The sequence below is a fragment of the Zerene cesonia genome, unplaced genomic scaffold (genome assembly GCF_012273895.1).
Source record: "Zerene cesonia ecotype Mississippi unplaced genomic scaffold, Zerene_cesonia_1.1 Zces_u001, whole genome shotgun sequence".
NCBI classification, from domain to species: Eukaryota; Metazoa; Arthropoda; class Insecta; order Lepidoptera; family Pieridae; genus Zerene; species Zerene cesonia.
The window spans coordinates 2,429,946-2,443,103 of record NW_024045131.1 but is presented as its reverse complement, the minus strand read 5'-3'; the positions used below and the strand labels follow the sequence as shown (position 1 = coordinate 2,443,103).

Here is a 13,158-nt window from a genome sequence, read left to right as displayed (position 1 = left end):
AGGTTAATGGAGAAGTAATAAAGTTTATGAAAAAAAATATTTCATCCTAATTTAAATTTCATGCATATTCCCTATTATGAGAGTAGGCGTCGTACGATACGGAAATTTCATCCCAGATACATGCGTGATAAATATAAATAGAAATAAATACATATAAAAAAAATACTTATACAATATGAAAATATGTATATACTGGGAACTTTTAAGCTGTGAATTCTTCTATGTCCAATAATATATTTGTTTTTGTAAAATGTTATTTTGTGTGCATTGTACAATAAATAAAAATGCACATACTATTTCATATTTATTATCTATAATGAATTATTTTTTATATTACAGTCGTAATCTGGCAATACCACAGCTAGGTGATAAGTACGAAAAGTGCCTAGTGTATGACGTTGATTGGAAGACAGTTCTATCAAGTGGCAACCTTGAGCCTAACCCAACATGGCCGACAAAGAAATGTTCCGATAAATGGGAATTTAATTTCACTGATGTGCCATACGAAACTATTGCCACGCAGGTATGCATGGAGATAAATTTGAAAAATGTTTAACAATAATTTTACCTGCATATTGTATATAAATATATATATGTTTTTATTTAATTGTAAAAACTTACGTATTTTACTAAAAACCTTCAAAATTAATGCTGAAAGAAAAATTGTTAGATAATTAATAATACATTGAGATATAAGATTTTCAAGACATCCACCCTTGATCATCTACTGGCGTAAAACATACATACCTTTTGAATACGTAATATTTTGTACATGAAATTACATATATCCATCTCTGTCTTTCCTCATAGTTGGGCTGGGTGTGCGAGCGAGACAACTATCCAGCGACAGCCCAGTCTGTCTTCTTCTGTGGTTCAATTGTGGGAGGGCTAATTTTTGGATGGATAGCTGACAAGTATGGTCGAGTACCAGCTATACTTGGTAAATATTATGTTACTTCAATAATAATGTTAAGCCCAAGATTTTATTTGTTTGATCATGCTAATAACAGAAATTGCTGGACCGATTTCAAAAAAAACTTATCTCTGGATATGTACTTGATTCCTTAGGGCTATTGACTATATATGTACCGAGAGCGAAGCCGAGACATAACAATATATAAAACATAATAAATGTTGTGTTTGTTGGAAAAAATTAAGCCATTCGGTAGCATAATAAAATTATTAATAATTAAAAGCATTAATAAGCTTTTATATATTGGTCCTATTATTGCATTTAATTATAGAATACAAATGAATAAAAAAATATTTCAAACAGGTAAAACTAGCCTAAATCAAACATACTATAGCTAGATATGTGCTATGTTTATTTTTAACATTTTTCTAAACGTTTCTTTCTTACGTTTTTTCCTTTTTTAAAAACCACCAATAAACACAATCCATGTAGGTTCTACAACGAACCTTTTTTTTTAAGTGGGGAAATCTTGCATAGATACCCACGGCCTCCGGAGATAATGCCGTGGATTATGTCGGATTCCTACCGACCAAAACCCCACTGTGTTCCGTTGAGCCGCTTAAGTGAAGGGGCCACGGGAGCTGGTTACTAACCTGACAATTGATAATTCAATATTTTATTGCGTGCATTGTTATAACATGCAATTTGAAATTCGAATACCGCCTTTTTATCGACTTTTTTTTATTTCAAATTGACCATAATTCTAGGTACAAACATGTCTGGTTTCCTGGCGGGTGTCGGAACTGCGTTTTCCAATAGTTTTTGGTCCTTCTGTCTGTGCCGATTCCTTGTTGGCCTCGCCTATGACAACTGCTTTATGATTATGTATATTGTCGGTGAGTTATATATTAATACTAGCTGCGCCCCGCGGTTTCACCCGCGTAAGTCCGTATCCCGTAGGAATATCGGGATAAAAAATAGATGTTGGCCGATTCTCAGACCTACCCAATATGCTTACCAAATTTCAGAGGAATCGGTCAAGCCGTTTCGGAGGAGTATGGCAACGAAAACTGTGACACGAGAATTTTATATATATAGATTAATGTTATTATAAGTGTATGTAAAAAAGAGACAGATTATATAGTAACAATATGTATTTTAAATTAACAACAGCCGTTGTACGCCGCGCTCTTTCACACTCAAGCATAAAACAGATTACATCTCACTCACTCGCTTAGACGAGTCAGGCAATTGCCATTCTAGAAACTACTTATAACGTAGTATCTGTCGCTTTCTTTTGTTTTAAATTATACCTATATAACTTCCTACCTATAATTTCTGTCTTTTGGAGGATGGGAATAAAAATTGTACGGACTCAAAACTTTATATTATGCGAGACAAATTGATTCTTCTGGATTTTTGATTTTTTAAACTCTCAAGTTACTGACCTGATGTAGATTAAATATCCAGGTTTGGAAACAACAAAATATATTTTTTTTATCCACATCCTTGCAACGTTAAAGGTTTAAGCTAGTTAATCTCGACTTGGTTTTAAATAAGACTCAGTCGATTCTCATCATTAATTCTTCCAGTGGTCGAGTACGTAGGACCGAAATGGCGGACCTTCGTAGCGAACATGTCCATAGCTGTATACTTCACGTTTGCCGCCTGTCTCTTACCCTGGATCGCATTGGCAGTCGCCGATTGGAAGATATACACCCTGATAACTAGCATACCCCTAGTCCTGTCTATATTCACACCCTGTGTAGTTCCAGAGAGTGCTAGGTAAGGATGTATATTCTTATCTCTAATAGATTATATAAGATTATACATATATAAAATTGCCGTGTCACAATTTTAGCTACCAAACTCCTCCGAAACGACTGGACCGATACTCATGATATTTTATTTTTTTAGTTTTAATGTATGCTTTTTTGTCAAGCTAAAGTGTTTAGGTTCACCTGATGTAAAACTGGGATAACCTGCCAAGGGTTAACATATCATATATACTTTCAATTTTTAAAATTCCGTCTTATTTCAGTTAATCCATAACTAATATTTATATCTCTCATATATTACGTCCAAAGTATTAATGTAGATAACATAGGGCATCTGAGGTAGGAAATTTTAATTCTGAAAGCATTTATTCTCGCATTTTTGCCCTAAAATATCTTGTTCTTTTACCCAAAAAAAACCCATGGTTTGATCATGATTCTTTTTCCATTCCTACATGTGGTCGACCTACTAAAATTTATCACACATATAAAGTCCAATTGTATTTAAATTTTCAGATGGTTGATATCCCAAGGTCGCATTGAGGAAGCACTGAAGATAATACAGAAATGTGAGCGAGTTAATAATAAGAAAATACCGGATGAGGTTCTCAAGGAATTCAGGGTTTGTTTTTTTTATTATCTAACTACCTACCTTTTATAGATTCTACTGAATCGAAGTTCTACCGGCGGACGGACTCGCAGGAAAAAGATCTTTCCATAGCTTACTTATGTGAAATGGAATATAAGCTACATCATTGCCAAGCATCCTCAGCCATTCAGTGGCTAAAGCATAAAAGAGTAACATACATAAATTTACAAACCCACGCCTAATAATTTTTGTAGATTTAGCACAATGCTCTTGGCATTTTAACCATGCCTTCATCAAGTCTGCGACACGCAGTAACCTAGAAAAATGTTGATTTAACAATGGGAAGCTGTTTACCAAGTCTGGGTTTGAATTCCCAATGAGATCATGCGCTGTATAGCGAGCTGGCTTTACTGCTGGTATGCAAACTGCTGCAAACTTTCTACTTCCATTATAGCATTGTAGTAGTGGCTGATATACCTAGTAGTCACAATTATTGTATTAAGGACATAATATACTAACATAGTTTTTAAGAATTAATTGTTACTAATAAAATGAGTCTGCGTTACATGAATAAATTAAATTCAAGCGATGCGCTTCTTTTCTCATGCGCACCAGTAAGGAATGGAATGAATTATATGTGGTAGTCGAGTACGCTTCGGCACGAATTGGGCCAGCTCGCACCGGGGAAGTACCACACCCCCACAGAAGACCGGCGTGAAATAGCATTCTGCTGTGTTTCGTTCGGTGAGTGGAGGAGCCGGAGGCCCATATCCTTTTCCCTCCCCTTCCCAGTCCTTTCCTTTATTCCTCTCGCCAATCCTTTCTCAATCCCTTCCCAATTTAAAGTCGGCAATCCATTTGTAGAGGCGTAAGGTCTGTAATCGACTTTACGCCTCTACAAATGTTCATGGGCGGTGGTAGCGCTTACCATCAGGCGTCCCACCAGCTCCATTGCCGATTGTGACAAAAAAAAAAAAAAATGGAACAATCTTCCGGCCTTCGTTTATCCCTGATATTATAATTTGGATTTATTCAAAAGGAATGTGAATAGGTTTTTATTGGGTAAGCGTGCTCCATCCAAGATCTCGCTTGTCGCTTTCCATCAGGCGAAGTGAGGGTCAAATGTTTGTACAATCTTAAAAAAAATTAAGTGTTCTAAACACGTGGTTCGTTCGCAGGAGACGGCAACCCAAATCGCAATAGCGGAACAAGACCTAAAGAACTATTCATTCGTGGACCTATTCAAAACGCCTCGGCTGCGACGTCACAGCATCCTGCTCCTCATCATATGGATGTCCATAGCCATGGTGTTCGACGGCCACGTGAGAAATGTGGGCTCGCTGGGCTTGGATATGTTCGTGACGTTCACGATAGCGACTGCCACCGAGTTTCCAGCTGACATTCTGCTCATCTTGACGTTGGATATGTGAGTTTTGTGCTGTGGTGATACGGTTGGGTTTTGGTTGCGCTGAATGGTCTAGATATGTTGTGTTGAAGTAAGGATTTTTGCGTCAATTTGTAAGCGGTCCATTTTATTGTTATTACAATACGCTATTGGGTGATATTAAAACTGATAGACACATATACAGACACGTCAAACTTATAAGACCCCGTAATTTTTGTGTCGTTAATTACCAAGCCACGCGTTTGACACACATATTCCGAGAAATTATTGGAGAATCGAATAAATTCGGAGGATTCGAACCCCTGACTTCTCGAACACCCGTGATTCCGCCTCAGCAATCGGATATTTTCTACTCTTTCGGTTTCATGTATCTAATGGACACCCCGCGCAATCTATTGAGATGATTGAGAACCATCTCAACCAATATGAAACACTAGCTGCGCCCCGCGGTTTCACCTGCGTAAGTCCGTATCCCGTTGCAATATCGGGATAAAAAGTTGCCTATATGTTATTCCAGTTGTCCAGCTGTCTACGTACCAAATTTCATTGCAATCGGTTAAGTAATTTTTGCGTGAAAGAGCAACAAACACACACACATCCTTACAAACTTTCGCATTTATAATATTAAAGTATTAGTAGGATTATTTCAACGATTACAATATTGTGTCGCGGCTTTTGTTGAATTTGTTTTTAGTTATACAGCATTCAATTATTGGTTCTTAAAGAGAAATATAAAAATTAGACACATGTAATAATATGCTCTATCTTCATTATGCAATGGTCTCATTTAGGCCAATGGGCGACGACTGTATAAGAAATAAATTCCTCTTTTTCTAGTGTCGGTCGACGTTGGTTAGCATTCGGTTCAATGGTGATAAGTGGTTTATTCAGTTTCGCAGCTACTGTAGTGTCTTTTGGTGAGTATTAAATAATTAAAGCATAGTAGTACTTATGTGGTTTATTATTAATATAAGATGCGCATTTGGAAATTTATAATTTCCGATAGATGGCGCTATATTAAAAATGCGGTACGCATGAAAACTGATGGTAATTTTCTTTGACCTCGCGACTAAAATCGCAGGCAACAGCTAGTTATTTCCTAAAGTCAAGATGAATCAGTCAATATTAGATATTTACTTTCACAAGATTCCACAAACAAATGTAAGATAAGTACTTTAAATCTCTTTATGGAATAACGAATAAATCAATTGACCTCAAAAAAAGGTTCTCAATTCGACTGTATATTATTGCGTTTGTTACCTCAGAACTTTTCGCTTGTTGAACCGATTTTGATTTTTTATTTTAAAGCTAGTGCTTTCGATATGTATATCCTATTCTATTCTGACTGTGTCCATGTAAAGGCAGTTTGTTAAATATTCTTGTAACATACAGGTGTACCGTCAGCAACGTTAGCGATAGTTGGCCGATTCGCGGTCAACATATCGTTCAACATCGGAATGCAGTACGCGGCAGAATTGTTGCCCACCGTTGTGCGTGCGCAGGGGCTCGCTTTTATACACATAACCGGTTACATAGCCACCATATTGGTACCTTATATCGTGTATATGGTGAGTTTCTGTCGATTACCAACATTGACAAACAATAAACAACAGAACATACACTCAAAAATTGTCCGAAGCAAAATCTGCCTACGCCTGATTATTAGGCAAACTTTTCTAACGAGTGATGCAATGGACTTATCGCCTATTAGGCAAACTTTTCTAACGAGTGATGCAATGGACTTCGGACATTACTGCTATGATATAAGGTGTTAATTTGAATGAATGTTTTGTACAATACCGCTCGGACATTTTTGACGACCTTTATTATTGTGAGTCTAGTGACTAGTCGATTAATAATAGACGTACTCATCAATGATTATAAATTTTGATTGATAATGCAAGAATATATAAGATCTATATAATTAATTCACATAAATTTCATTAATTCTTATATTTTTAGGCAACCATTGCTAAAGAGATCCCACTCTTAATCTTGGGCACTATTGGCGTAGCGGGCGGTTGTCTATGCCTCTGTCTACCAGAGTCTTTAGGTAAAGACATGCCACAGAGTATACAAGATGGCGAAGAATATGGAAAGGAACAGAAATTCTGGGATTTCCCGTGTATGAATAAGTAGGTTTTTACTATTTTATGTTGATATTATTTTTAAATGTATTACTGATTGTTTATTGTGAGTTTAATACGGGAGAAACTATTACTAAGATTTTGCTGTCTGTATGTCTGTCTATCTGTCCGTACGTCTATCACCAGTCCGTCTGTCTCATAAACCATGATAGTAAGACAGTTCAAATGTTCGGATATGAATTTTGGTTGCCCCTGAAACATTAAATAAAATCAAAGTAATACAACGTTAAGTACGGTCATAAATAGTATGGTTGATCATTTTCTTTGTAGTTTCGCTTGAGCATACTCGCACGTCACCGATTTTTTGCTAAATATGGGAATATTTTAAGTATTGTGTATGATATGTTAAAAACCAAGTACATACCCGTTTGAAATCACTTAATAGTTTGGTTAAACTAATTCTAGCTAGGGAAATCGCGTTCTAAACAACGGGGTTTATCATTAACATTTATTTTATATGCAAAAAAAATGATAAATGTGTTTTTGTTACAGAAAACTACGTAACTCCTCAGCAGCAGGGAAGGTTTAAATGTAATGAATACAATTAATAAAATTAATTGCATATACAATAGTGTTATTTTTTTAATAAATTCTTAACCTCACCTCCAGTGCATTCCTTCTGTCCAGTTTTCAAGCATTTCCTTAACCCTTTTCCCTTAAAAGACGGTTGCGCATTCGAAAAGGTTACCTCTGCTCTGTTCACGGGCGGTGGTGATCGCTTACCATCAGGGAAACCACCAACTCATTTGCCCATTCTAACATAAAAAAGCTAGAAAGACTTTTTAACGGATTTTAAACGCGATTTAAAAGTCTTTAATTTCTAAACGTATATATAATACTGGCGTAAAATCAAACACAAGAAAATACTTAAAAAAAACTTAACATTATTATAATGATATACGATTATAGTATCTAACCATAATGTACTTATTATTCTTTTTATCCGACATTCCGAAAAACGAAGGAGGTTCTCAATTCACCTGCTGGCTGCTGTATTAATTTTTTGGTTTGTTTGTTCATCCCTTTATGTATTGATTGTATGCCAGTTCACATGGCGAATACTGTTATGTAGTATTTATTTTACAACATCTAATGTACAAAAAAATTAGAGAAGGCTTTTACCGCGAAAAACAGTCCTTAGTATATTTAATTACATGCTGTACTAATAAACTAACAAAATATTATAGAAAAGAGATTTAATAAGAGATTTTGTCAATACTAACCATACTAACAACCATCATAAAATTGTAATTAGATATAAATAAGGAATAAATAAAGGCTTATGAAATGAAATGTACGAGTTCAAGAAGAAAATAAACGAATTTTAAAATAAATAAATTTGAATTTGAATATAGAAAATTTTCCCTTCTTCTAGTCTCATCTGAACTGTATTCGTCATTTCCTTCTTCTAGTCTTTACTGCACTATATTCGCTTGTTTTATTAGCAAGCGTAGTATACTTATCTTAGCAAAAAGATCAAGTGAGGATAACATCGATACATAGAGCTGTTATTGTAAAAAAACAATAAAAAACATATGACGCTCAAAACAGCATGAATGAAATGTATTTAAACATTGTAAACATTGTAGTGATGGTGGTAGTTTAACGATACTATATTTTGTTTATTTTTCGTCTTTTATTGAACTTAAATTGCAATAATTGTTTATATTCCTCTCCGGGAGATGAAGAAGGAGAATTCAATATTTTTTCTCATTTTAAATAATTTTTTTCTAATTTAGAATCTATCCTTTTATAGCGTATTCGGGGAAATTCGTATGTGGGGTTATTACAGAAATTCGTAAATATTATTTCAGGGAATCGTTTCATTATGAACATAGAGTAGGTTTTGAATGAAAATATAAGGCTTACTAATGGTATTGACATTATTAAATCAATCACTACGTATGTGGTAATTATACACTATTGCATTTAGAATCCGCTTTAATTTATAAATAATAGTAGATATATTATAAAACGGATACCTTGCTAACAGAAACGCTTCAAACGTAAGTTGAAAAAACATAATATTTAACAGCAGTGTATATCGATATGACCGTTCAAGCACACCCCTAAACGTTTTATTTACAAATAAACTTACAACTCCGATTGCAATCAAAACTGTAACAAAATTCCACGCATTATTCACAGCACACTCGCGGCACGAGGTTCAAAACAAATACCTATATATAATAGTGATGTTTTGTGTATCGATAATCTTGAATTTATTCGGTTTAATATCGACTTCGTATTTGGAGGTCGAATCGAATTTTATGAAGCCGAAGTTGGAGCGTAATAATATACTCAATAAAGGTCTATGGGTGAGGAATGAAGTTTCAAAGCCCAGCACCAATTCGTTCATATTTAGAGCGAATTCATTAGATGCTGATAACATGCTGCAAAGTAATTATGACTTATTCAGTGATAATTTTATACAAAACGGACCAATTGTGACGAGTTATGTTGAGAGAAATAAACGATCTGCGTACAGTAAGTGATTTATTTGTAATTTTGCTTAAATAAGATCTCAACAGATTATCTTTATTCTACTTCTTACTAATCCTATCCTAACCTACTATATCCTACTAATATTATAAATACGAAAGTTTGTAATGATGTGTGTGTGTTTGTTGCTCTTTCACGCAAAAACTACTGAACCGATTGCAATGAAATTTGGTACGTAGACAGATAGACAACTGGAATAACATATAGGCAACTTTTTATCCCGATATTCCTACGGGATACGGACTTACGCGGGTGAAACCGCGGGGCGCAGCTAGTTAATTATAATAGGTGCGTCTTCGCCCGTAAATATGTAGCCTTTAACAGAGATCACGTACATATCCAACAGTGAAATAATTTTCCATCGATCCAGTAGTTTCTGAGATTTCGTTCGAGCGCATTCAAACAAACTCATCAGCTTTATATTATTTGTATAGACTACTTAGTACAGAGAAGGCTTGGCCCAGGTTAATCTTGAATAAATAAATACTTTCCTCGGTTAAAAGTTCTGTCGGTCGGTCGTTCTCTATCCCATGATAAAAGAATTTTCAAAGTCGATCGAATAGTTTCCAGTGTAATTTATTCATTCATTAATTTAACAACAAAGAACTACGACAACCTAGTTTGAGATGCAATATAATATTGAACATTTGATGTCTTTTAATTAAAATCAAATACACTTCAAATGTGAAATGCTTAAGAACAATAAGTTGTAGACCTTCCGGGTCCCACACAAATCCAAAGAAAGACAGTAGTATTCACATGCTACTATATTCAATTAGACTTCTTATAGAAGCACTTTAGAATCGTAATTTTACACAGTTTTAACATTTACCACCGGTTCGGAAAGCCGTTTCTACAGAGAAGAGCCGGCAAAAAACTCTGTAGTTGCTCTTTTAAAGTTATATCAATTTCACATTTTAGTTCTACATAATATGACACATGTAAATAACAATAATGCTAAAGAACTGTCCTGTGGTTCTTTTTCGTCAACATTCCATGGATTGTCATCTTCCATATTATATTCGTTAAAGCCATAGTCTGTGGAGGTGTACCTTCTCCGGTGCGCGCTGATCCAATTAGTGTTAAAGCGTGTTAGATAACATACTAAAAAACTAAGAGCTTTTAAGGAATTCTTGAGTTCAAATTCCCCCGTGTAAAGTGTAGGTGTTTAGATTGTTTCTTTAAAAGCCTGGCCCAAATAAACGCTATTCATTACAAAGATGTCCATTATGCACAATCTAGCAAATTACACTTATTTGTTCTACTATAAGTACCTATTGCAAATTAAGACACTCTACAATTAGATATTGCTTATAACTTCATCCCCAATTTTAGATAAGAAGCAAAAACGAAGAGAGAATAATAAAAAATGCAACGACGCAAAATGCGCGAAAGATAATTCCGAAGGAGCTGCCAATAAACCTGATGATTTATTAAAAACAAATAAATTAAAACCATCAGTTTTTAATGACTATCCATATGATGTATCTGATATATTGAATAGTGAACATAAATATGATGTTACGAATGAAATAAATCAACTTATAGATTTAACTAAAATTAATATAAAAGATGGAGTGTTGAAAGCAATGGCTGACGGAGTACAACAGAAATTCATTAATAAAGAGGAAGTAACTACTATTTTGCCAAATATAACAAACCATAATCCAATTAACGGTAAGAGAAGTATGTCAGAAACAAAAGATTACGAAACGAGGTTGATTAAAAAACTTGAGTTTGTTGAACCAATTAATAAAACCGACGATAATGATATAAATAAATTAGATCGTAGCGTATTTGATAGAGAAAAAGACATTGTGTGGCACCAAACAGCGCCTATTGATGTAAATGTCTATAAAGTATTGCCAAAAACAGACGATTCAATAAGATATAAGCCCATATCTGAAAGAGGTTTAATTAAAGTTCTATCAATGCTAACAAAGACATTCAAAAAAATTATGAAGCAACATAACGATATTAAGGACATACATAAACAACTTCGCACCATGAACGAAGACTTTATGAAGAACGTGAATGCATTGAATAAACAATTCACTGATTTCGACGCAAAATACACTGAAATTTTAAAAGTCAATACAGAGTTGAAGAAAATGGAGGAGAAACTAAAGACGAAAGAACAGTATTTCAATCAGAAAGAAAAGGAGTTCTCTAAGAATTTAATTGATTTCGAAAACCAGCAAAGGAAATTCTTAGCGCAACAGAAACAATTTTACAGTGTACAGAAGTTAATGCTTGAACAGAATGAAAAAATAAATCTAAAACAGAACATCATTGCTAAGACACAGAGCGAAATATCGCATAGGCAGAACAATTTTGCACGAATCCTAAAAAAAGCTAAGCAAATCTATTCCAATATGAAAGTTCCTCAAGGCGTTACACTGAATTTAGGTATTAAACCAAAAATGTTCAAACCCAAACAAGAATCGAAGGATTCTAATCCTACATCGACACCTAGACCTACAACGAAGCCAGTTAAAATCAATCTATTAAATATACCCGAAGCGCCACCCATACAAAACTATGACAGACTCATACTAGACGAAAAAGATTATCAAAACATCGACGATTTAATTTATAAATACTATTTCAACAACACCTTCATAGATGACATTATGAGAAACAAAATACTCGCGAGCCTTGGCACATCTGAAAAGCGTAATGCATTGATTAAAAAAAACAAACGAAACGAAGCCATTGACAAAAGAACGACAATTCTTTTACCAGTTAACAAAATGGATACGGACAAAGATCTGACTCGGAAAAATCTGCAAAGAGAAAGACGGTGGATAAAACATTCAAAGAATTCGAAAAGAAAACTCGTAAAGACTGCACCAACAACAACTACTATTAGACCTAATATTAAAAATGTGGAAAATAAAGGAAATATCGATGCATCCAAAGCCAATCCGTTTATTGTAATGGCGACCAGTTTTTGCAATGAAATAGGACAAAATACAAATGCGCAAATTTTAAGCTGGTGTATAGAAAAAGCTTTACGTAGACTTCAAATTATGGGTAAATAATAGTTGTTTTATAATTCACTTTTTAATGCGCTGATACACCAATAGTTTTAATGAATAATAATTGCTTTTAGATACACAATTTTCAAAACAAATTAAGACATCAACAATAGTAGATAAACAGAAAGACGTCATGAAAAACAACATAAGAAGCACAGTTGCGCAGCCAACGACTCCGCCACAAAAAATTGGTAAGACTGATCCATACATGAATGAATTATTATGTGACAATGGCTCTGTCTGTCTCTTCTTCAGACCTACAATATTAAACAATTTTGTGTGGATAGCTAAACATTTTATCAAATAAACTAGCCTATAATAATAAAGAAAAAATTATCCATCAAACGGTTAAATAAAAAAAGTTACTAACCATTGCTTTGTCTATATTATTACATGCGTAATACTTAATGTAGTTAAAATTACAGATTTGCAAACACACTCTCCTATACAAGATATGTCAAAGACACAACTTCCGGCCACCGCACGCACCGTACCTGAAAATTCAAATTTTGTCATGTTCTTTCCGGGTAAGGAAAATGTTGCTATATGAGATATGACCGAGTTTTGTTGTCTATAGGAACTAACAATAGGAACGATTTTAAGCTATTGCTTGACTTTATTTAAACAAAATATGAATTTTATTAATAATGATCTTTGTATTTAAGTTTGATTAAGTCCGATGTAATTATCTACTATATAAACTTTTAAATAATATGCTTTTAATTTTATATCTATCTATGTTTTTTACAGATAATGATGAATTGGAGTCAAATTTGAAACAATACG

The 13,158-nt window shown here is 34.2% G+C and overlaps 2 protein-coding genes across 2 annotated transcripts in view; both read left to right on the top strand.

The window, feature by feature from the left end:
* Positions 1-7,443, top strand: part of LOC119838148 (carcinine transporter-like) — a 13,764-nt gene extending 6,321 nt beyond the window's left edge. The window contains exons 4-13 of the mRNA XM_038363982.1: positions 340-523; positions 811-940; positions 1,681-1,809; positions 2,506-2,698; positions 3,205-3,310; positions 4,456-4,703; positions 5,520-5,599; positions 6,075-6,250; positions 6,645-6,817; positions 7,322-7,443. Coding sequence (XP_038219910.1) covers positions 340-523; positions 811-940; positions 1,681-1,809; positions 2,506-2,698; positions 3,205-3,310; positions 4,456-4,703; positions 5,520-5,599; positions 6,075-6,250; positions 6,645-6,817; positions 7,322-7,358 — 1,456 coding nt within the window. The 3' untranslated portion in view covers positions 7,359-7,443. The remainder of the gene's footprint in view (positions 1-339; positions 524-810; positions 941-1,680; positions 1,810-2,505; positions 2,699-3,204; positions 3,311-4,455; positions 4,704-5,519; positions 5,600-6,074; positions 6,251-6,644; positions 6,818-7,321) is intronic.
* Positions 7,444-9,024: 1,581 nt separating this feature from the next.
* The window catches only part of LOC119838084, a 6,366-nt gene continuing 2,232 nt past the window's right edge, over positions 9,025-13,158 (top strand). The window contains exons 1-5 of the mRNA XM_038363895.1: positions 9,025-9,316; positions 10,667-10,834; positions 10,904-12,367; positions 12,798-12,899; positions 13,123-13,157. Of these exons, the coding sequence (XP_038219823.1) occupies positions 9,025-9,316; positions 10,667-10,834; positions 10,904-12,367; positions 12,798-12,899; positions 13,123-13,157 (2,061 nt within the window). The remainder of the gene's footprint in view (positions 9,317-10,666; positions 10,835-10,903; positions 12,368-12,797; positions 12,900-13,122; position 13,158) is intronic.